Source organism: Gracilinanus agilis, chromosome 3, assembly GCF_016433145.1.
Source record: "Gracilinanus agilis isolate LMUSP501 chromosome 3, AgileGrace, whole genome shotgun sequence".
NCBI classification, from domain to species: domain Eukaryota; kingdom Metazoa; phylum Chordata; class Mammalia; order Didelphimorphia; family Didelphidae; genus Gracilinanus; species Gracilinanus agilis.
This window is the reverse complement of record NC_058132.1, coordinates 338,768,596-338,792,549: the sequence shown is the minus strand read 5'-3', so window position 1 is coordinate 338,792,549 and position 23,954 is coordinate 338,768,596. Positions and strand designations below refer to the sequence as shown.

The following is a 23,954-nucleotide window of genomic DNA, read 5'->3' as shown; positions in this document are numbered from 1 at the left end:
TAAGCTCTCTAGGCTCTAGTCTCTCTTTCTATAAAATAAGGATAATACAGCCAGATGCAGAGGAAGAATTTGATTCTTCACAGTCCTCTCCTACTCCCAGGGTCGCCACACTGGTGCCAGACTTAATGCAGACATATGCCTGATCAGCTTAGCCTGTTGCAGCTCAGAACTCCCAAGCTCAGGTGATTCAAGAGCCTCAGCCTTCCCAGTAACAGGGAAGACAGGTGTGTTCCACCATGCCCAGCTGAATGTATCTTAGAGGGCTAATTTGAGGGTGCATTTCTTGACTTACATTCCATGAAACTGAATTCAGGCCCCCAAATTGCTAGTTACAGCTATGGAACATCTGAGTGATTTGCCTCCCATGACCTCTAAAATTCCAACTCAAGTAATTATTTGGATGTTTTTCAGATGAGTTAAAGTTTGAAATATTTGAACAGAGGGGCTTCTCCTCAACACTCTCTGTTAGTCTTCATTTCGTTTTCTTAAATCAATAGTGAGAGGCAGGGTAGTTTAAAAGAGAGTTGGCTTCAGAGTTGGGAAGACCTGAGTTCAAGTTCTGCTTCTGACATCTATTAGCCATGTGACCTAAGCAATCACTTATGCACAAGAGAAATTTTCCAAGCCCACAAGTTGTTAAGAAGGTGCTGATCTTTAGTGGTTGAAGAAATTTCTTCTCCTAGAGTGTCATACATCAATGAAATAACCAATTAGGTCTTGTAAAGCCAATCAGAATGAAAATAGCATCTGTCCTTTCTTGGGGATGGTGTTAAGAATGATGATGGTGACTCTTTGTACTTTCAATTATATACCAGCATTTGATCCTGATAAGTATTATTATCAAGATTTAACAAATGACAAAGCTGAGACCCAGAGAGGATTAGCAACTTGTCTAAAGTCACACAGCAAATAAGTAACAGAGCTGGAACTAGAACTCATGTCCCTGGACTCCTAATATATCTAGTGCTTTCTCCACTAGACCATGCATTTCCACATCAGTATGTGAATTTGTAGTATATTTCTTCTCTTGCCCTCCCCATCAGCTGATGGATTGTTTTAATTAAACTGTTCCTGATTTATCTTTTTAAAAAAAAACAACTCTTACCTTCTATTTTAGAATCAATTCTGTGTATTGGTTCCTAAGCAAAAGAGTGGTAAGGATGAGACAAAAGGGATTAAGGAGTTTCCCAGGGTCACACAGCACAGCTAGGAAGTGTCCCTAATTTATCTTTTTAGAAATCCCAACAAATAAGGAAAAGAATTCACTCCTTGGTTGTTGTGGATAGTGGTTATTGTTGCTGTTGTTATTTACTGTTTTGCCTTGCCACTTTTAAGGAGTTCAATCATTCACCACTTAGTGGTTGATCACTTACAAAATGTATGAGTTGGTAGCATAATCCTAGACTCAGCCTTAAACTAAAGGACTTTTGAATCAAATCTATGATTCTAAGAGAAGAGGAGGAAAGGATGGGAAAATTCTCTCTTAAGAGTAGTGAAACAGAACCTTTTCTCTAGTGACTCTGGTGAAATCACTCTGAAGATCTGCAACCTGATGCCCCAGGACAGTGGGATTTACACATGTGTAGCAACCAATGACCATGGGACTGCATCAACATCAGCTACAATCAAAGTGCAAGGTATAACACCTTCTTTTTCAGTCTATTTAAACTGGCCAGCAAGGGACCCACCTGAATTGCCAGCAAAATATGTAGAATCACAGAATTAGAGTTCCGTAAAAAAGAGATCTCAGAAACTACGTAGTCTGACTCCTAACCAGATCATGAATCCTATTAATGTTTCTTTAATGGGACAAATGAAATTTATTTTTCAAAAGAAATCTTGTTAAAGGCTTGCCAACTGTCCTGTTACTGCACCCTCAGGACCACCAGACTTCTATTTACTCCACACCTTGAAATCTTTTATATTTGTCCCCCCACACACACACATTATAATGTGAGGTCTTTGAGGGCAGTCTGTTTTGGTTTTTATTTTTAGCTATATTCTAAGCCCCTAACACAGTGATAAATGTATTTTTTTAAGTAAAAATTCAATATTTTTAAACTAGATAAATATAAGAAATGCTGGAAATCTTTCAGAGGCGTATCAAAAAATATTTTGTTGCACCTAAACAAAATATTTAAAGCTATATCATTTCACCCAATATAAGATTGTGTCCGTCACTCTCTAGTCTTCTTGTCTTTGCTCACATCTTTTCCCAAACCTAGAATAAACTGCTTTGCCATCTATTGGATTTTTTTTTGTTTTTTTGTTTTTTTTAAACCCTTAACTTCGGTGTATTGTCTCATAGGTAGAAGAGTGGTAAGGGTGGGCAATGGGGGTCAAGTGACTTGCCCAGGGTCACACAGCTGGGAAGTGGCTGAGGCCGGGTTTGAACCTAGAACCTCCTGTCTCTAGGCCTGACTCTCACTCCACTGAGCTACCCAGCTGCCCCTTTTTTTGTTACTTTTTATGGGAGGTGGAGGGGAAGGGTTGACCAGTCCCATGATGAAATCAGTAGAGGGAAAAAAATCCTCATTAGTTGTATAGATGAACACCTTTGTACAATTTATAGTCAGACAACTTTCAAGGGCAACAGAAATTTAGTCTTTGTGAAAGTCACACAGGCAACATATGTGGAAGACTCAAACCCAGGTCTTCCTGCCTACAAAGTTAGTTCTCTATCCACATAACAGGTTGTCTTTTCTTTTCATCTAAGAATCAGAAATTTAGATCTGGAGGGTCCCTTAGAGGTCATCTATTCAAAGCCTCTTGTTTCACAGTGGAAAGACCCTTCCTTCTTCCATTCAAAATCTAAATCAGACCGTTTGGTAAATATGATCTCTTCCTCTTCAAATTTTTATAGCTCTTTGCCTGAACTTCTTTGTATTTATATTATTCTTCATTATATCCAAGTTATTTGCCTACTTGTCCTTCTTTACCATTAGAATATGAGTTTTATGAGAGCAAGACAATCAGAGAAGAAATATTATTTAAGCACTTTTTTTTTGGTGCCAGGCATTGTTTTTAGTGTTAATCTTCTCAAACTTTGAGGTTGGGAAAAAATGTGTCAACTGCAAGGATAGACTCAATAGAGGTTGGAGGGGGTCTGAACCGGAGCATGATCATCGCAAACTAATGGGGCTCAAGATGCTGCTAATGTTTGGCTTGCTGATCCCCCTCACCTATGTCATGAAAAGGCATAAGTGGTCATTGCTGAAGACCAGGAAGCTGGCATACTGGCCCTCCAAATGATCATGCCTTCATGTGGACATCTTCCCCCACTATTGGGCTTAATTCACCTTGGCCCTGCCTGGCACATTTCATCCATCCTACAGGCAAGGTCAGCCTGGCCATCAGGTACAACCTGGTCTGACCACTTCTCTTGGATGGGCAAGAGTAGGGATGGGGCAGAAGAACTGCCTTTGCCCCACCAGCACTGCCAGCCTCTCCTCTCTCTTCTACCAGAAATAAATTAAGTTTCTCAATGTGGAAAAAAATTACACACAGAGAGGTTAAATGACATGCATGAGGTCAGTCTTTAAAAAAGAATAACCATTAGCTTTGACCTTGGGCTTCCCTAGGTGTTCCAGCAGCACCAAATCGTCCCATTGCCCAAGAAAGGAGCTGTACATCAGTGATTCTCCGGTGGCTGCCTCCATCCAGCACAGGGAACTGCACTATCTCTGGTTACACTGTGGAATACAGGGAAGAAGGTACGAATCAAATCCTACATGTTCCATACCCCAGTCTTTGGGATAGACCCTTCAGTGACAGTTCACAGTTCATCCATGTCCCCCAATAGATCACCGCGGGTTCAGAATAGGGGGTGGGTAGTGTCAGGAATCCAGCTGGCTGGCTGACTTCTTCACTTTCTCCTGATGTTGCCAAGACAACAAACAAAGAACACAAGCCTTGGGTTGAATTCTGCTTACTAGTTGTGTGACCATGGGCAAATCACAAAACCTTTCTCTAAGTTTCTGTTCTATCCCCTCTAAAATGGTAATATTACTACTTAACCTCAAAGGGTCATCAGGAGGCACAAAGGAGATCGTGTATGTAAGCATGTATGTAAACTTTAAAGCATTACTTAAAAGTCAGTTATTATTTTTACCCTTACAAAGATATAAAAAGAAAGAAAATTATTTTCAATTTTGTAATTCCTGGGACATCTTTGAATTCTTTGTTACAAATTCAAAATGGGATAGATTTTGCAAGCAGATCCTCCAGGAACCTTACTTTGTTCCGACTCTTATGAAGGTGTTGAATGATCTGCAAAAGTTAGAAAACAGACTTTCAGAAGTGTTTATAGTGTCCATAGGGACACATATTTTAGCTTTTTGTGTAAAATGTCCTTTCTTTGGCGTGTGGTAGTCTCTCTCTGTGTCTTTCTCTGTCTCCATCTCTGTCTCTGACTCTTTCCCTCTCTCATCTTTTTCTCTCTGTTATATTCCACAGGTTCCCAGGTCTGGCAGCAGTCTGTGGCTTCAACTTTGGACACTTACCTAGTCATTGAAGACCTGAGCCCAGGATGCCCTTACCAGTTCAGAGTCAGTGCCAGCAACCCCTGGGGGATCAGCTTACCCAGTGAGCCCTCTGAGTTCGTGAGACTCCCAGAATATGGTGAGCACTGACAAGCCCTCTAAACCAGGGTTTTATTGATTTTTCCAAAGCACACTAGAGCAATGATGGGCAAACTTTTTAAAGAAGGGGCCAAAGGAGAGGAAATGCTCATCTGTCAGTCTGTTTCTAAGGCAGCTCTTTTGAAGTTTCACCGTATTGTATCCTACTCATTATATTAGTCAGATTAGGTAATACTGTCACGCAGTGGGATAGAACATTTCAGGGGGCCCTATCTGGCCCGCTGGCCATAGTTTGCCCATCACTGCACTAGAGTATAATTATTTATTGATGTGTTGGGGTAGGGAAGCTCTCCAGGTGATTTTTACTTGAATTCACTTAGTCTCATTAATTCAAACAGCTTAAAAAAATTCTTATGCAAAATTTCCCCCAATTTGGACTCTGTCTGCCCCAAACTGCCTATTGTAGAATTCTCCCTACTCACACTCCCAAAGTGCCTGATACCCCCAAATTACCTCACTTTCTTTTTCCTATTTCTAGTCTCCCTCCTCCTATCTCCCACACAATCAAATCTAGACCTCCCATTCTAATTAGTGTTCATGATCTAAAGTTCTAAACCAAATCTTACATTGCTCCTGAGGATGCCCAGGGAATATAAAAAGGTTTTGCAAATGGAATTTCATATATGGCCAGTATCTAGTAACAGGAAACAAACTATGGATCAAAGCAGTTTCTCAACAATGCTTGGTACTAATCAGTGTAGTTTTAGGTCATCAAGAAAATAATGAAAACCATTAGTAAGCCCTCAGTCATGCCCTATGGTAGGTATAATGGAAAGAAACTCAACTGGAAGTCAGAATGTCTAGGTTATCATCCTATCTCTGACACCAATGAGCTTAAAAAGTCAATGTCTATGGTTCTTCGTTTCCTCATCTGCCAAATGAAAGGGTTGGACTTATCATAGGTCTATAAACTTATGGCTAGAAGGGACTTTAGAAGCAATCGAGCCCAATCCCCTTATTTTTCAGCCGAGGGAAAGGAGATTCCTTAAGGATTCAGTGACTTGGTAATAAAAGGTAATAAAAATCTTAAATAAAACCTGACCCCAGAACCTTCTATTCCAACGTCAGATTTTTACCTGTTGTACTAAAGTCCCTTGGGTGGACCCCAACAAGTTACAATGAATGCAACTGAGGCTGAGCTCCAAGCATATATACATTTTTAAGGAGACTTGTGGGCTCTATCAATTGGATAAGATTCTGTACAGTCAGGGACCCTTCTGCTTGAGAAAAAATTGTTTTTATAGCTATTGAAAGAATGCCAAAAATAGAATGAAGGGATATAATTCTATGATTGGCCAATTCTAGAATGGGGGAAATCCTATGAGTGGTGAAGGGACACACTGTCAATCACTAGTGGTTAGTCACTAAAGATTATCCACAAGCAGTTAGAAGGATTAGGCATACAAGAACAAAGTTAAAGGGGAAATTGTATCTTTCTGGAACACATCTGTCATAGTACATTCATAGGAGTGAGGAGTATCTTTCTTATACAGCAAATCTCCATCTTTATCTCTAACGGAAGTTGCTATAGGCCCAACTAACAAAGTATAATTCTATAAAGCATAAATCTCTCTTATGGACCAAATATAAGCAAAAACAATCATCAATACATAAAAGTATTGGCGCTGCGAGGTACCACAGTAGATGAAGTGCCAGGCCTGGAATTGGGAAATCCTGGGCTCAAATGTGACATCAGACACTTCCTATCTGTGTGACCCTGGGTAAGTCCCTTAACCCCAATTGCCTAGTCCTTAGCACTCTTCTGCCTGAGAATCAATACTAGATAGATTCTAAGACAGAAGTTGAGTTTTTTTTAAAATACATAAGGTATTTTTATAAGGTATTCTAACCTACATAACTTCTACTCCAACAATATTAGACCAAAAATTAATTCTATCCTAATTATCTTATGAAATTACTGATGTCCATTAAGTCACAATGAGCTAAGAAAATACTGATTAAATTGAGTAAGGATATCAAAATTATCTTTACAATTGCAACTGGCCTTCTGTGAAGTGTAATTCTGAGTTTCTCTGTGACATCCTCAGGAGTGCAACAGATCACTCAGAGACATGAAATTCTCAGACTCTGAGTTTTAGAGCCACTTCAGAATTGAGTCCCACCCAGTTCCCTCCAGATCTCTTGGGTCTGATCTCTCTTGAAAGGTAATAAATACCAGAGAATTCCAAATGGTCCCATGGGAGTGACACTGATGTATAAACCTATCTAAGCATGATGAAAACAAACTAGTTTACCAAGTTAAGACTGAAGGTGTAGAACCATAACTCCAAATAAAATAATTCATATTAAGATATGAATGATAGAATCATTTCCTTCCCAAGAAGATTTAAGCACTAACAACAGAAAAGGATGAGGACAAAAAAAAAAAAGCCAGTCACAGTAGTCTTGCCTATAATTCCTGCTCCTAAGGAGACTGAGGCCAAAAGATTGATGAAACTGGAGTTCAGAGTTAGGGTTAAAGTCAATGGAGTGTCTTGCACTGAGTTTAACAACAGCATGGTAAGCCCCTGGGTGCAGAGAATTACCAGGCTGCATAAGGAGAAATGAACTCTCCAATTAAATGTTATAAAAAGAGGAGGACAAAGTTTTCATGAGAATCAGGCCAGGGGACAGCTGGGTAGCTCAGTGGTTTGAGAGCCAGGCCTAGAGACAGGAGGTCCTAGGTACAAATCTGGCCTCAGACACTTCCCAGCTGTGTGACCCTGGGCAAGGCCCCCATTGTCTAGTCCTTAGCACTCTTCTGCCTTGGAACCAATACACAGTATTGACTCCAAGATGGAAGGTAAGGGTTTAAAAAAAAATCAGGCCAATGAGGAGTGCCTATAGTTCCAGCTTGGATGAGATAGGGAAATCCAGGGCAATTATCTTACTACTTTGATTCAATTTAACGGTTTTTTTTTAAATTATGCAACAAAAGTTCATAGTTTCCTAGACAATTTTCTTTTTTGTTCTTTGTAAGTTGGACTGGGGGGTGGGTTTGGTTATAGTTGAATTCATAAATCTTTTTAAAATAATTTTTTTAAAGAATTTCTTTGGGTTCCTTGGAGATTTTTTTTCTTTCATGACATTCTCACAGCATAACCTGTATGCTCTCTTCTTTCAAAGATGCTGCAGCGGATGGTGCTACCATTTCCTGGAAGGACAATTTTGACTTGGCTTACACAGAGCTGAATGAAATTGGAAGGTAACATTACAGCTTTCTATCCTGGAGCTTGCCAGGAGAAGAAAACACCACAAATTTATATGTTCATGGCAAAACAATATTTTGGAGTTTTAAAAAACTTTGAGTAAAGAAAGAAATAGCTTGACATAATGGATAAAAATCCAGCCTTGGTGGTCAGGAAGAATTGGGTTCAAATCCAACCTCAGGCACGTACTGACTTTATGACTATGGCTCATAGGACCCATTACAGGATAGAGTTGGCCGGACCTTGGAGGCTATCTAAGCCAACTCTTTCTTTATAGATTGGGAAACTGAGGTGTAAGGAAGTTAAGTAGTTTGTCCAAATTCACAAAGTAAGTAATCTATTAGAGGTAGGATTTGAACACTAATCCTCTGACCAGTATTCTTTCTGTCTGTGTCATCTCTCTTAGAGTAACAAAAGGGAGTTGCTGATCTACATCAGTATAGGGCAATGATGGGCAAACTTTTTAAAGAGGGGGCCAAAGGAAAGGAAATGCTCATCTGTCAGTCTGTTTCTAAGACAACTCTTTTGAGGTTTCATTGTATCGTATCCTACTCATTGTATTCGTCAGATTAGGAATAATGTCAGTAAAGCTGAGAAAGAACATTTCAGGGGGCCACATCTGGCCCCCAGGCTATATGCCCATCACTGGCATAGGGGATTTCCACAATGGAAGATCCTCTCACTATTGAAAATCACAAATCTGGACAAAAAAAGAAAAAAAAACAAAGTAGATTATGTTCACTAACCAAAAAATTAGTTAAGTAAGATGGCAAAGAAATAGGCAAACAAAATAAAGTGATAACCAATTTTATCTCCTTTTTGATCCTCAAAGAATTAGTGTCATATAGAAGGCAGTGTGGTACAGTCACAGCTGAGTTGATAAATGTTTAACAATTGGCTCTGAAGAGAAACATAATGTGTCCTAATAAAATTTTAACTTTAATCTGCATTATTAATACTCTCTCATATTCTTAAGTCTAGACAATCAACAAAATAATAAATCAAGGCCTGGTATACAACATTTAGTGAATTCCTTTGTGTAACTGCTCACATTTTACTTTTAAAATTGGCTCTTGGATAAAATAAAAAATTTTTAAAGCATTAAAAAAAGAGATAAAATCTTGGTGCAATTCATGTATGGATTAAAAACTGAGGCAAAAGCTAAAATACTGTAGAGTTCATGAGTGGATCAGTCATGTGCTATGATCTATATCTATATCTATCTAGTACTACTTGCTTCTGTTTTATGTAGCTTTTTAAAAAAGATCACAGGTGTGGCTGAGAATAACATTGGTGTACTTTGGAATAAAACCATTTTTTCTACCATAAGCATTTGCCCTTGCCCTTAAAAGTGGGCCATTGTGGGAGGCCATTTAATTAATATTATTATTTCATGATGTAAAAAAACAACACCAACAAACAATTGGCTCCTAGGAGCTGGTACAAACTGACTCTAGCACATCTCAGGAAAAGAGCATTCACTCTGGAGTCCAAGGACCTGCATTCAAATCCTACTTGTGATTCTATCTGTGGTACCTTAGACAAGTCACTTAACTCTGCTGGGCCCCAATTTCATCATGTGTAAAATAAAAGGGTTTGTATTGAAGGGCCTCTAGGGTTCCTTTTAGCTCTAGTTACGTGATCCTATGAGGCTAAACCATATAAAGTTTTGTTAAAAGAACTAATGATGCTCAGCCTGGCCAACAGAGACATTATCAGAGCCACAACTATGGTCACTACCTTGAAATGGTTAGAGGATTATCATAGAGAAGAGGAGATAGGCACATTCATCATAGCCCAAGACAGGAGAACTAAACTGAGAGATAGTAAAGGGAGACAGATAAGCTTGATGTAAGAAAAACATTTCCTAAAAATCACAGCTGTCCAAAAATGAAATTGGCTTCCTCCTAAGGGAGTGAGTTCCCTTATGCTAAAAGTATTCAAGCCAAGGCTAGATAATGACTTTTATAGGATTTTGTAGAGAAGATGTTTGAATCAGAGAGGGGATTAGACAAAGTAGCTTTAGAGATCTCCTTCAAATCTGAAGTTCTATGATTCTAGCTTCTGAAGTTTTTGACCCCAGGAAAATGGAGCCCGGATAAGGAAGATTATGAACAGAGACTTTTTGGACTCTCATGGTAAAATATCAGTGTCTTGGAGTAGCTAGGTAAAACAGTGGATAGAGAGCCAAGCTTGGAGACAGGAAGACCTAGGTTCAAATCTGACCTTAGATATTTCCTAGCTGTGTGACCCTGGGCAAGGCACTTAACTCTGTTTGCCTAGCCCTTACCACTATTCTTCCTTGGAACCAATATTTAGTATTGATCCTATGATGGAAGATAAGAGTTAAAAAAAAAAATGAGGTGGGGAATAGAATAGGGGCAGCTGAGGGAACAATAGATAGAGTGCCAGACTTGGAGTTGGGAGAACCTGGGTTTAAATCTAGTCTCAGACACTTTCTAGTATGACCCTGGACAAGTCCCTTAATCCTATTTGCCTAGACATTGCTGTTCTTCTGCCTGAGAACTGATATTAGGACAGAAAGTAAGGGTTTTTTTCCCAAAAAGTTAGTTACTTAGGGGCAGCTGGGTAGCTCAGTGGATTGAGAGCCAGGCCTAGAGACAGGAGGTCCTGGGTTCAAATCTGGCCTCAGACACTTCCTAGCTGTGTGACCCTGGGCAAGTCAATTGACCCCCCCATTGCCTACCCTTACCACTCTTCTGCCTTGGAGCCAATATAGTATTGATTTGAAGACAGGAGGTAAGGGATTTAAAAAAAAAAAGTTAGTTACTTAACCTCATTCAAGGTGAACTTTACAAATCACTTCTTTAAAGGAAAAAAAAAAAAAAAAGCTTTACCTTTCATTTTAGAATCAATACTGTGTATCTGTTCCAAGGCAGAAAAGCAGTAAGGACTAGGCAATGGGGGTTAAGGGAGTTGTCCAGGATCACATAGCCAGGAAGTGTCTGCGTTCCGATTTGAACCCAGGATTTCCCAACTCCAGACCTGATTCTCTATCCACTATGCCACCTAGCTGCCCCCTACAAATCACCTTTAAAAGCATCTAGTCTATTCATGAATCTCAACTTAACTATCTCCCTTTCATCTGGTTTCAGGGGTAGGTTCTCCATTGTGAAGAAATGCATTCACAAAGCTACCCGAAAAGATGTTGCTGTGAAATTCATTAGCAAAAAAATGAAGAAGAAGGAACAAGCAGCCCATGAAGCTGCCCTCCTCCAGCATTTGCAGCATCCTCAGTATGTTACGCTCCACGACACATATGAGTCACCTACATCTTACATCTTGGTTTTGGAGCTGTGAGTACCAACAGCCTCTCTCTAGGACCACCTCTGCCCATTTAGATGGAACCAGGCCACCCTCTGGGCTTGTTGACCCCATATGGACAGTGAAAAGAGCACTGATTCTGGAGTCAGAGGACTGGCATTCAAGTCCCACCTCCAATTCTTATTACCTATGTGATCTGGAGCAAGCAACTAAAGTAGTAGTAGATTTTTTCCAGATAGCCCTAGAAATTAGGCTGTAGTGGAAATGAAGGCTCCTATATTTCCCATACTATCACCAAAAGGCAAAAGGTTTTTTTTTTTTTTATTGTAATAATAGAGAGCCAGTAACCAATGTTTGGGATGGAGGAGAGATTGAGAGAGTCTATGAGGTGAGATGCTCTTCTAGCTCTCCCCTCCCACCGTATATACACTCTGGGAGACTTCAAGGGAGTATCACCCCAAAACTGGGTGACCTGGATGGTCATGCCACCCCACAGGAATTGGGGGCAAGGCTTCCCTATAATATGAGGTATGGGGGACCCCAATCCAATTCTGAATGAGGGTGGGGTTCACGCAAGCCTCCCCTGAGGTCAGCCAACTTCACAGCGGGTGGTCTGGCTTCAAGATGGAGGCAGCCAGACCAAGCTGTTATTCTCCTCCCCCTCGTCTCTCAGGCACTCTGGAACACTATCTGACTAATGAATGTCTTTTATTAATATCAATATAGGGATTGGGGAAAGGAGTGAAGGGCAGAGGGATTTGGGGGTGCTCTCTTCTCTAATTCTATGGGGTCCATCACTTGGGTGGGAACCTTTGGGGTTCCCACTCCTAAGCGTTAACCCTCGCCTCTTCTCCTTCTGTTTCTATTTCTATTTCCTATTTCTATCCTTTTCTGTAATTGCAAATCAAACCGGAAAGGTCTCTCAGCAAGGTTGGATAATGGGAGAAGGAGCCTAAGAGATTGCTCCCAAAATGGAGTCTAAACACTTAGCTAACTCTATTATTGAAGTCTTGCTGGGTGAGAAGCGATGGGATGCCTTTGACCAGGGAATCAGAGTTTCAATGTCCAAAGAAAGATCCTCAGGAAGCCCTCAGGACTGGATCCGAGCTGGGATATCCTCCTCGGAACCTCTCCTCCTTCCTCGGAGAACCTCCATCAGAAGACCTCTCCTCTTCTTATTCCTCCGAGAAATCCCCAGAATCCTCTCTGGTCTCAACTGTCATCAACTGTCACCAACTATCAGCTACTCCTTCTCTGGCTCCTTTTGTCCCATCCGTCTTGCACAAATTCCATCCTTACATTATGTAGAATAAGACTCCCAGGGAGGTAGCTAGGTGGCTCAGAGGACTGAGAGCCAGGTCTAGAGATGGGAGGGGTCCTGGGTTCAAACCTAGCTTCAGATATGTCCTGTGTGACTGACATTGGGCAAGTCACTTAATGCCTTTACTGCTCTTCTGTCTTAGAACCAATACACAGTAGTGATTCTAAGATGGAAGGTAAGGACTTAAAAAAAAAAGAATCAGACTCCCTAAAGTAAGGTAAATTACTCTAAAGTTTAGAGGGATTCAGCCAGTTGCCATCCCTCTGAATCCAGGAAAAGGAAGAAAGGAGAAACTTATAGCTCAGGCTACGAACAAGCAGCCAATGACTCATTGTTCTCTGGGAAAAGAAGAGTAATAATGGATTCATAGAAACACAGAATGTTAGGGCTATAATGGACCTTGTAGATCAGCTAAGCCAATCTTTCATTTTGTTGATCAGGAAACAGGCCACAACCCTGACATCTCATGATACACCATGCAAATGTTCTAATGCTGTCCAGTACCAATCTCTAAACATTTATTACAGACTCACAATGTGCCAGGCACTGTTATACAAAGAAAAAATGAAGCAATTCCTGAGATTCTACTGGAAGAGATAACATGTATGCATAAAAGTGTATTCATAATAAATATGAAGTAATTTATGAGGTGAGGGGGAGAAAATTGGGATCTAGAAGATCTAGGAGATCTAGAAAGGCCTCATCTAGGAGGTAGCTTTTGAGCTGAACTCTGAAAGAAACTAGTATATTCAAATAAGTAGAGGAAAGAAGGAAGTAACTATGTTCCAGTTTCCATCTCTATGCCATTTCTCTGGCAATCCCCCATACCTGGGATACCCTCCTTTGCTCCACTTTATAGAAATTATAAGATGGCAGATTTTCAGCTGGATTTGTTGCTTCTGTATCTCCATATGACGACCGATCTGATATGAGTGAGATATTGAAGGTGACTGAGACTGTGAACTGGGGAGTACTAGAAGATTGGTTGAACCCTCAACAGAAATAGGGGAGTTCACAAACAAAGAGTTTTTGAGAGAAATATGACTTTTGTTTTAAACATGTTGATTTTTAAATACCTATGAAAATTCCAATTCAAAATGTCCAATATGCAGGTGGTGATGTGAAACTGGTATTCAGGAGAAAGATTTTATATATGTGGATATGTATATATGTACAAAATATATAGGCATCTATATTTTATATAAACACCTATATAGGTATATATACATTATATGGGTATATGTATACACACATGCATATGTATACACACAGACGTATATATGCACATTGTGTATATGTAAGCATTTGTACATGGCTATAATGATATGCTGTACCATACTAAATATAATATAATACAACATAATATAATGTAATTAATATAACATAATATAAATGGGGCAGCTAGGAGGTAGTGTATAGAGTCAGGAAGAACTCAGTTCAAATCTGGTCTCAGACACTTACTAGCTAAGTGACCCTGGGCAAGTCACATCCTATTTGCCTCAGTTTTGTCACATATAAAATGAACTGGAGAAGGAAATGGTAAAGCACCCTAGTAATATTGCCAAGAAAACCTCCAGTGGGATCATTTAGAGTCAAACATGACTGAACAACAACAAAAATAATATATATGGTAGGATATTCTTTATATAAACAATATATTTCAAGACCCTTTGTGTAACTAGAAAATTATGCATGATAGCACTTGAGGAGCTTTTACTCTAATAGAGGAAGGTAACACAAAATAGGAAACTGAAAGGGGGTGGGGAAAAGGTTTTCCCATGGGGGCATAGTATCAATGTCCCAAAAGTCAGAAGCACAGTCAGGAGGGGAATGAAGATTGGTGAGCCTATGCCCTTCCCCCAAAAAGAAGCATCAAAGAAAGGATATTGCCAATAGGAAAAGGGGGGTTGCCAGGGTGGAAGGGAATCCTAAGGTGAGAAGGCTCCAAGATGAGGAGGTCCCAGGAGCTGAGGGAAGTTCCAAGATGAAGCTGTGACTGAGGCATGGTGTTAAAATCAAGAAAGTCAAAAGAGTTGGGAGGGGAAATTAATGAGGGTCTAGTAGCTTTATAAGTGGGAATAAGGGGTCAAATATAGAGATGCTGAGGATAGAGTGCCAGGCCTGAGGTCAAATCTAGCCTCAGACACTTCCTAGTGTAATAAAGGGACTCTTGGCAAGCCACTTAACCCCAATTGTCTAGCCCTTACTGCTCTTCTGCTTTGAAACCAATACTTGTATTGATTCTAAGACAGCAGGTAAGAGTTTAAAAAAAAAAAAAAAAAAAGATGTGAGAGATGCTGCGAAGGTAGGTAGTAACAGCAAAATGTAACAACTAATTGGCTATCTGGGGTGAGAGAGAATGAGGAATCCAGTACAATGTGATCATGTTGGAGACTGGAAGGATGGTGATATCATAGCAGTTGTTTCCTATAGGTTGTTAGCACTGATAGCATCTAGTCATATGCTTGTATGAAAATCTTTCCAGATTGCTTCTTATCTGTGTTAGGTTCTCTACTGGAACTGCTTCTATAACTTTCCTGAAGCACTATGCTTCTGTTAACTAAGTGGCCCATTCAGTAGACTAGGGCCTCTAGGTAGTTCATATTGCTCTCTACTTTATACAAAAACTAGATTAGGAGCCAAGAGAGACAACATCTGAAGCCCATCTCCAACTCTTACTAGGTGAGCAAATATGGACCTCCCCTTACTTACCTACTCTATTAAAAAGGAGAAAATACTGTGTGAATGGAAACCCAGCAGAGATTTTGTCAGCTTCAAATGAAACTAAGTACACAAAATACTTTGTAAACTTTAATGTCCTATTATTATTGTGACCTACATTTAAATTGATAGGACCCTACTGGGCAAATGAAGAGTTTCTTTCTTATCTTTCTCCATTGTAGAAGTCTGTTACTGTCCCATACAAAAGTCTAATACTGAGAATCAATGACCACCAAAAAAACCATCTACATTATCCTAAGTCGGCATTTGGCAAAGTGTACTGATCTACCCTGTTTCTTCTATGTAGGGTTCAGATATCCATACTCATTCTAATTTTTCCAATTCTTTCTTTATTCCTTGGCCCAGGGTCTCCTCTCCTTGAAGGGATTCTGGGCTCATATAGACTGGGATTCTCTCCTGGGAACCTGATGCCTAGTGGGTTAGGTTTTCTTTTACTTTTTTCTTTTTTTACTAAATACTAGAGATTTATTATAAATAATAGGGAAAGAAATGAATAAGAAAATCCTTATTCTTGAAGCACTTACATTCAGAATAAATATCAAAGTGATTTTCCAAAAGTGTGGTTCTGCCTATGTCTTTCTATGCACAATAAACTTCAGAGGCTCCTTCTAGAATAAACAGAATTTGTTTTGCATTGAAAGCTTTTTAAAACCCGTCTCCTTTTCTTCACTCAAGTCTTCTTACCTATTATTCTCTTTCACATACTTTTTGTTCCATATTGGCCTTTTGCTGCTTCTCTGGCCTAATGTTCATCTCAGTGTTTTGTACTAGCTGTTTTCCTTGCTTATAATGCTCCTTCATCTCATTCTTTTTGAATCACTGACTACCTTCAAGACTCATGTCAAGTACCACTCTCCATAAAAAGCCTTTCCTTATCCCTCCAGCTTCCAAAGCCTTTCTATCCAAGGGAACTTTGTTTCTGCTTTATATTTACCTTGTATATACATACACATATATACACATTTACATGTTGTATCCTTCATTGGAACATAAGTTCTTTGAGATGAGGACTATTTCACATCTGCCTTGTTTAGCACATCACTACAAATTGTAAGCATTTAAGAAAACTTATGGAGTCATTGTTCTTTTGAAAGTCAATTCCAGGGGGCAGCTGGGTACCTCAGTGGATTGAGAGTCAGGCCTAGAGACAGGAGGTCCTAGGTTCAAATCTGGCCTCAGACACTTCCTAGCTATGTGACCCTGAGCAAGTCACTTGACCCCCATTGCCCACCCTTACCACTCTTCCACCTAGGAGCCAATACACAGAAGTTAAGGGTTTAAAAATGTAAAAAAAGAAATAAAAAAAATAAAGTCAATTCCATTATGCTAAGGCTAAATGACTAGCAGTCCCTGAAATGCAGCCAGTGTAGAAATGAGGGCAAATGGCTCACAGCACATGAGGATACAGAGCTAAAATCAAATTGAGTAAAAGCAGAAATCTCAATAGCCCCTGAAAATCAATGAATGAGTGCTCCCCCAAAGAGAGCCAAATAGAGACTTAGAAAGTCTTTGATGGGTTAGGTTTTCTTTATCTTATTAACATACCTATCTGGATTTCTCTATCTTAAGTATGGCTCCTGTTTAGGATTTTCCTAAACTTGAGTAATATTCCAACAAAGATACACAGTATGTGGTTATTGAGTATGGGGAAGCAATATATTTCATCTCCCATACATCTTATTTACCATAGAAATGGCATGAAATAAAGGGAAGAGAAGGAAGTGCCTACGATGTGCCAGCACTTTACAAATATTATATCAACTGATGTCCACAACATTCCTATGAGGTAGATGCTATTATTATCCCTATTTTATAGTTGAGAAAACTGGGACAGACAGAAGTTATATAGTTTGCTCAAGGTCACACAACTAGGAAGTGTCTGAGGCCTAATTTGAACTCAGATCTTCTTAACTCCAGGCCAAGTACTCTATCTACCATGATTATAGCCTATGGTTCCATGAATCTTAGAAGAATGGGTCCCAGTTACTGAAGAGGGAGAAGGAGATAGAAAGTAAAAATAGCCTATCATTTAATTCACAGAGAGTCAGAATTTTCCAACTAGGAGAGACTTAGATTCATAGTATGATAAAGCTAGAAGAGTGCTTTAGTTCTCATTTAGATCAACCCTTCATTTTATGGGTGTTATAAGAGAATTAGGGAAAGTTTAGCAATAGACATAAGTTAACTGGATGGCTGACGGGCAAGTGCTGGAGTGTTCCAAGCATGGAATGGTGGAGGGAGAAATGTTCTTCTGAGAGACTCTCTTTGGATGCAACTGATGGCAGTTAGAGGCTTTTCTTAGCTGCTGGAGGTGAAGAGACCAGAAAAATAACTGTCTCCTAAAAAACCATCTACCCTGGGAAAGATCAAGTTGAGCAGTGAATCTGGTTTGATTGATGGACATCTCAAACCAGTTCAGCTCCTTGACTTTACCTTTTGTGGATTTTATTTACTATGATTCCTGGTAGCTGTCAACATCACTGGAACAGAAGTGGTCCCCTGCAGTGAGCTACATTCCCTCCTAACCTTATAGGCTGGACCTATCAGCCTGAACTTAAAGCTAGTGTGGTTTTGTCCCACCTCCTAGTCCTTGGATTTAACCATTAGAAAAGTAGTTTTAGTTTGTCCATTCCCTCTATACCTAACCCTTAAGATCTTAATAAAGAGCTTTATTTCCTGTGCCCTCCTCCAAATCCCAAGAAAAGAGCCCACTGTTAAGATATCTTCTAAAACCTGAGTTTCCCTGAGTAGGCTGGTGACCAGTAAACTGTCAATTGTCATTCACCAACAAATGTGTTTTACTCAATTCACATATCCCTTGTGTAGGTTCTCAGTTATCCTGTATATCCTGTCACTTGTGGGTATGTGGGTGTGTCCTGGTTATGTGTGTGTTACCCTTGTATTATACTGTGAAGGCAGTTACCTATTTCACCAGCCAAGAGAAGGGGGGTAACTTGGCTAAGGTCCAACAGCTAGTTAGTGGCAGGGCCATGGACAGAAAGCAGGTCTCCTAATACAAGTCTTTCTACAAAATCATTTTGGTGTGTGCAAGCAGAAAGGATTGTGAGTCATTAATCACAAGCCACAGCTTTTTGAACACAAAATGTCTCCCTTCCCCTTGAGTCTGATGGAAACTCTTAGAACACAATGCAAGGATCACTATGAAAGCAAAATGAGAGCAAAGAAAAACAAGAAATGGTGGCCTCTGCTGGAGAAAAAAGGCATTGTGGATGTGAAACTAAATCAAACTTTTATTAAGTGGCTACTGCATGCCAAGCACTGTCCAAGGTGCTAAAGATACAAATAAAAAGAATTAAACAATTCTCCCAACTCTCTGACCATGACATATTGGTGATGAATGTGTGACCTTCTTCAAAGTCACCAGGATAGACCTCTTGGCAAATCTAAGGGGCAGAAGCATTAGGAATCTGATTTCACGTGATCTCCCAAGAGTAGATTTACTTCTAGACAGGAGAAGTAGAATACCCACTGAAGCACATGTGAATCCCTTATATAGAAAAATCCTATTCTATCCCAGCTTATGGGAACTATTCCCATACTTCCAGTTTGCTTCTTGCACAGTATTTAGAATGGGAAAACAGCAAGGCAAGATGCAAGGATCTAGGGAAAATCCAGGATAGCTCAGACAGAAATGAATTGACTTTGATGGCAGGAGGCTCTAAGGGGGAATCTCTTGGATCTTCCTTTCTCCTACATTTCCAGGCCTCTTATACCTTATTATCTGACATGTTCTCTTTATTGGACAAACAGAGTTAAGTTGCTTGTTCAAGGTCACATAGTAAGTGTCTGAGGCTAGCTTTAAACTCAGAAAGATGAGTCATCCTGACTCTAGGCTTAGCACTCTATCCATTGCATCACCTAGCTGCACTTTCTTATTGTTGATTTCATATTGTAAATTCATTCATTTCTATCCTGACCCCCCAGCTTTGGATGTTATCCAGAGGTGGATCTTTAGTTGAAACATATCTGTATTAAATGAAATAATTTTACAGAGAGGTCTTTATGAAGTTTGCTTTTAAACTTTTTTTTTTGTCTTACTTTCTTTACCCTTTCTTTTGTAGGATGGATGATGGCCGACTCTTGGACTATCTTATGAACCATGATGAACTCATGGAAGAAAAAGTTGCTTTCTACATCCGAGATACCATGGAAGCCTTACAGTATCTGCATAATTGCAGGGTTGCTCATTTGGATATCAAGGTAACAGGAAACATGAATGGGCATGAGTCTGTCCTGGTTTCACTGATATAGATGGAGGAATTCTCCTCTATCAAGATAGAACGGCACCTTTTCTGTAACTTAGAGTTTTAGAGAATTGCCCAGAACAGAGGCTTATGATGTAGCCATCACACTTTAGGTTGGTGACAGGGCCAGTTTAGAATGTAATTAGGAAGTATTTAACAAAATAAACTAAGTCAATCTGTAGTCCACCAGGATCATTGTGTATACAGTGAGTAGTACCTACTTCTATTTGAGTTTGACACCACTAGCCTACAGTGCTGGCTTTCTAAGGATATTTCTCAGCATGTTTCCGACGCAGGACTAGAACCCAGGTCTTCTTGGCTCTGAGGTCAGTTCTTTGTCTACTACAGAGCCATAAGAAGGCAAAAGGTATCAGATCCAGTTTGCTAACCCTTAACAAATATGAATTACATTTCCATTTCTTTAAAAGAACCAAAATTCCAATGAAATAAAGCTGGGGACTAGATCTGTATTAATTCAATTAATCAATAAAAATTTATTAAATACCTATTATTTGCCAGGTCAAGGCAAGTAGGTGGCAATATAGTGGATGAAGTGCCAAGCCTGTAGTCAGGAAGACTCATTTTCCTAAGTTTAAATCTGGCCTCGGACACTTACTAGCTGGGTAGCTATTTGTTTCAGTTTCCTCATCTGTAAAATGAATTGGAGAAGGAAATGGCAAACCCCTCTGGTATCTTTGCTAAGAAAACCCCAAAATGGGGCTACAAAGTGTCAGACATGCCTGAAGACAACTAAAGAACAACAGAATTTGCCAAGCACTGTGCTAAATCCTGGGGATACAAAAAAAGAGGTAAAAGATAGGCAAATCCTGCCCATAGGAAGTTTATGACTTAATAGGAGAGATAATATGCAAACAAATATGCCCCACCCCAAATGATTAAATTCAATTCAACAAACATTTGTTAAGACACTATTCTAGGCACTGGGTGGAGGGGGTCTGGGGTGGGGGGGGAGGGTAGTAACAAAAGTAAAACAGCTAAAAGAAAATGCCCTTGCCTCAAGAAATTTATATTCAACCAGACTTTTTTCTAGACTGCTGAAATCAGTTTCTATATAATTTAAGTAAATTATTTGAGTTTAACATTTTAGAATGTTAGAGTTATAAAGTCCAATGCCTTTATTTTACAATGAAGAAACTGAGGCCCAGAGAGCCTAACACAACTAGTCAATGGTAAAAATAGATTAGAGCCAGTCTCCTACCTTCTTTTTCACTATTTCATTCTGCCTTTCACATGTGAACCACATCTAATAATGTCACCTGGAAAGGAGAAGGATTAGAAAAGAGGGATGGGCTCATCTGACTTCCAATTACCTAGATCACCAGTCTAATTTTTTTCCCCATAAACTATTATTCTAGTCAAGGAAAGAAAGAAGTTCATCAATGATAGGGTTTGTTTTCCATGAAAGAGAATTTACTCTCTAAAATCTCATGGCCTGAAAGCAGAGATGAAAATGAAGGAGTCTCAAATATTCAGACCCCAAAGATACAGCAGCAGCCAGTGGGGAGATGAGGGAGATATCCATTGTTCTAATTCATTGTCTTTATCCCATAGCTCTTCTTTCAGCAGTGAATGGCTATATCTCTAGCACTTAGCACAATGTTTAATAGATAGATGCTTTTCATTTGCTTAATTGTCAATCACCAAGGATGGGTGTTACCCTTACTATGTTAGTAGATCAGTCTTGTTATGGAAGCTAGAGAGAAGCCATGAGTCATACCTAATCAGGAAGCCCTCATGCAACCCTACTCTACTAATACTTCTCAAAAACATACACCCTCTGTGAAAGAGCTAACATTCTACACAGTTGGTGGACAGTGCAGTAAACACTGGGCCTACTCATGAAGACCTGAGTTCACTTGCTAGCGGTGTGACTCTGAGCAAGTCACTTCATGTTTGCCTCAGTTTCCTCAACTTTAAAATGAGGTTAATAATAGCATTTGCCTTATAGATGCTGAATAAATGCTTATCCCTTCCCATTTTCTCCCAACCCAACTCTGGACCTCTAAATACTTTGGAGAAAATATAAAAGGTTGTATAATTTAGTGGACTTGGAGTCAGAAGACATGAGTTTCAGTCCTGGTTCTTCCACTTAAAACTTACATGACCTTGGGCAATTGTTATCTCTCTATGCCTCAGTTTCCTTATTTTTAAAGTGAAGGATTAGACCTAATAACTTCCAAGGTCCCTTCCAGCTCTAAATCTATGATTTTGTGACTTAATTTTGTTCAAGCTTCTGCCTATTTAAGATTTACTTTGCTTGGAGAGAAGTTTATAGTATTGTACAGGTTTTGTCAGGGGAGGAAGAAAAGAATAAGGACATGAATGAATTCAAAGTAGGCAGCTAACTGGTATAACCAATAGCATGCTGGTGAGCTCAAATCCTGCCTTGCACACTTATTTATCATGTAAAGCTGGGCAAGTCATCTAATTTCTTAGCCTCAAGTTCAGTATTTGTAAAATAGATAACAACCTAACTGCAGTCCAGGATTATTGCATATAACTTAAACAAGAAGGCCCTTGGCAAACCATAAAGTGCTAGATAAATATGAATAATTATTGTTATCTTGACTGACATTCCAATCAGAAAAACAAACTTTTCTCCTTTAATCACTCTTTCTCATTGTTCTGTAGCCTGAAAACCTGCTCATTGATTTACGGATCCCAGTGCCTCGAGTGAAGCTCATTGATTTGGAGGATGCTGTCCAGATCTCAGGTCATTTCCATATCCACCACTTGCTGGGGAACCCAGAGTTTGCTGCCCCAGAGGTGATCCAGGGCATCCCTGTCTCTTTAGGCACAGACATCTGGAGCATCGGAGTCTTGACTTATGTCATGTTAAGTGGTGTTTCCCCCTTTTTGGATGAGAGCAAGGAGGAAACATGTATCAACGTATGTAGAGTGGACTTCAGTTTCCCCCATGAGTACTTCTGTGGAGTCAGCAACACAGCAAGGGATTTCATCAATGTGATGTTACAGGAAGACTTCCGGAGGAGGCCCACAGCAGCCACCTGCCTGCAACACCCCTGGTTGCAGCCACATAATGGCAGCTACTCCAAAATCCCCCTGGATACCTCACGACTGGCCTGCTTCATAGAACGCCGGAAGCACCAAAATGACATTCGCCCAGTTCCCAATGTCAAGAGCTTCATTGTCAGTCGGATGAACCAAGGGACATAAGCCTGCTTTTTGCCCTTGAGGCTTGACTAAGACACACAGTGTGAGCAAAAATGAGACACTATTGGGCTGTAAATAGTTCTGTGTTAAACCATTTGACTTGCAGTTCCACAGACTGAGTGATGTACCTCATGCACCTTTTTTCCAGTGGTTATTCAGTGTCCAAACAGTAAAACCCACCCTGAATCTAGGAGTTTTCTGATAGTTGGCTATTTACCCTTTCTAGAAGGTTATTCTGCAAAGTCAAGGAATAAGCCAGGTGTTGGGATTGTAGGAAATTGAAGGGGTGTGAGATCCCATATGGCTACTTTTAGGTGGACTTGGGCCAAAATGGAAAATTATGAGTTCCTAGTGGAATCATAAGTGGAGTCAACTAAAGCTCATGCTAGTGAGCCAATGCAGAACTGAAAAGGATTCTCTCTTTGCTGAAATCTTCAAAAACAACCCCAGAATTCTGTTTAATAGAGACAGCCCATTTGTCAACTGCTCTAGTTTAGGTATCTTAGATATACTTTCTTAATGCAAATACATGTGACCATACAGTAGAATATATCCCACCCAGGTTCCAGAGTTTTATGATATATGTGTATATATGTATGTAAAATAGAGATAGCTTTAAAATCAATCCCCAGTACCTTTCTGTGCTAGAGTTAAAACAGTTATTTATAGGAGCAGTAAGTCGTTTTGACTTAAGCACAATTAGATGATGGATTTTTAAAAAATATTTTATAAAACCTTGTACAGAAATCTTCTACCAAAACCAGAGGAAGTGATGTTACTCTTTTTTTCAATATCTATAAAGTTATGACTTTGCTTCAAGCTGAAGGTTTATTTGATGAACGTTGAATTGTATCCATCAAACTTCTCCCATTTCTCTGACAGCTCAAAAGTGATCTGGGAGAGAAATCTGTCAGAGAGCTAGGACAGCAATGGAGCTCAAAATTTATGTGCCCATTTTTGGATAATGAGCAAATTCAGGTGCCTATTTTTATGCCTCCACCTGACTTTAAAATAGGTCCATGAATATAAAGTGTTCATATGATAGGTCCATTAGAAACCTTTCCTACAGTTCTTATCCATGAGGGAGCAGAAGTTTCTAGTTTCTTCTACAGAGATGCATCAGACACTAAGAAGTTTCTTCCCTTGTATCCTTATCACTGCTAATAGCAGTGACATTTATCTATTAGGAGGCAGCAGCCATATGTTTCTCTTAAAAGGCCTGGTAGAAGCAAAATTCTGGGAAATGGGTAAGAAAGATAAGTCTCTGTGTGGATTATCCTTTTGGTTCCTGGATTAC

General features: G+C 39.7%; 1 protein-coding gene across 2 annotated transcripts in view; it reads left to right on the top strand.

The window, feature by feature from the left end:
• LOC123242351 (kalirin) overlaps window positions 1-22,828 on the top strand; it is a 188,211-nt gene extending 165,383 nt beyond the window's left edge. For both annotated transcript variants that reach the window (XM_044670032.1, XM_044670033.1), the window contains 7 exons: window positions 1,516-1,637; window positions 3,582-3,713; window positions 4,456-4,620; window positions 7,767-7,845; window positions 10,966-11,166; window positions 19,280-19,418; window positions 22,115-22,828. In XM_044670032.1, the coding sequence (XP_044525967.1) occupies window positions 1,516-1,637; window positions 3,582-3,713; window positions 4,456-4,620; window positions 7,767-7,845; window positions 10,966-11,166; window positions 19,280-19,418; window positions 22,115-22,660 (1,384 nt within the window). In that variant the 3' untranslated portion in view covers window positions 22,661-22,828. The remainder of the gene's footprint in view (window positions 1-1,515; window positions 1,638-3,581; window positions 3,714-4,455; window positions 4,621-7,766; window positions 7,846-10,965; window positions 11,167-19,279; window positions 19,419-22,114) is intronic.
• Window positions 22,829-23,954: the final 1,126 nt, after the last annotated feature.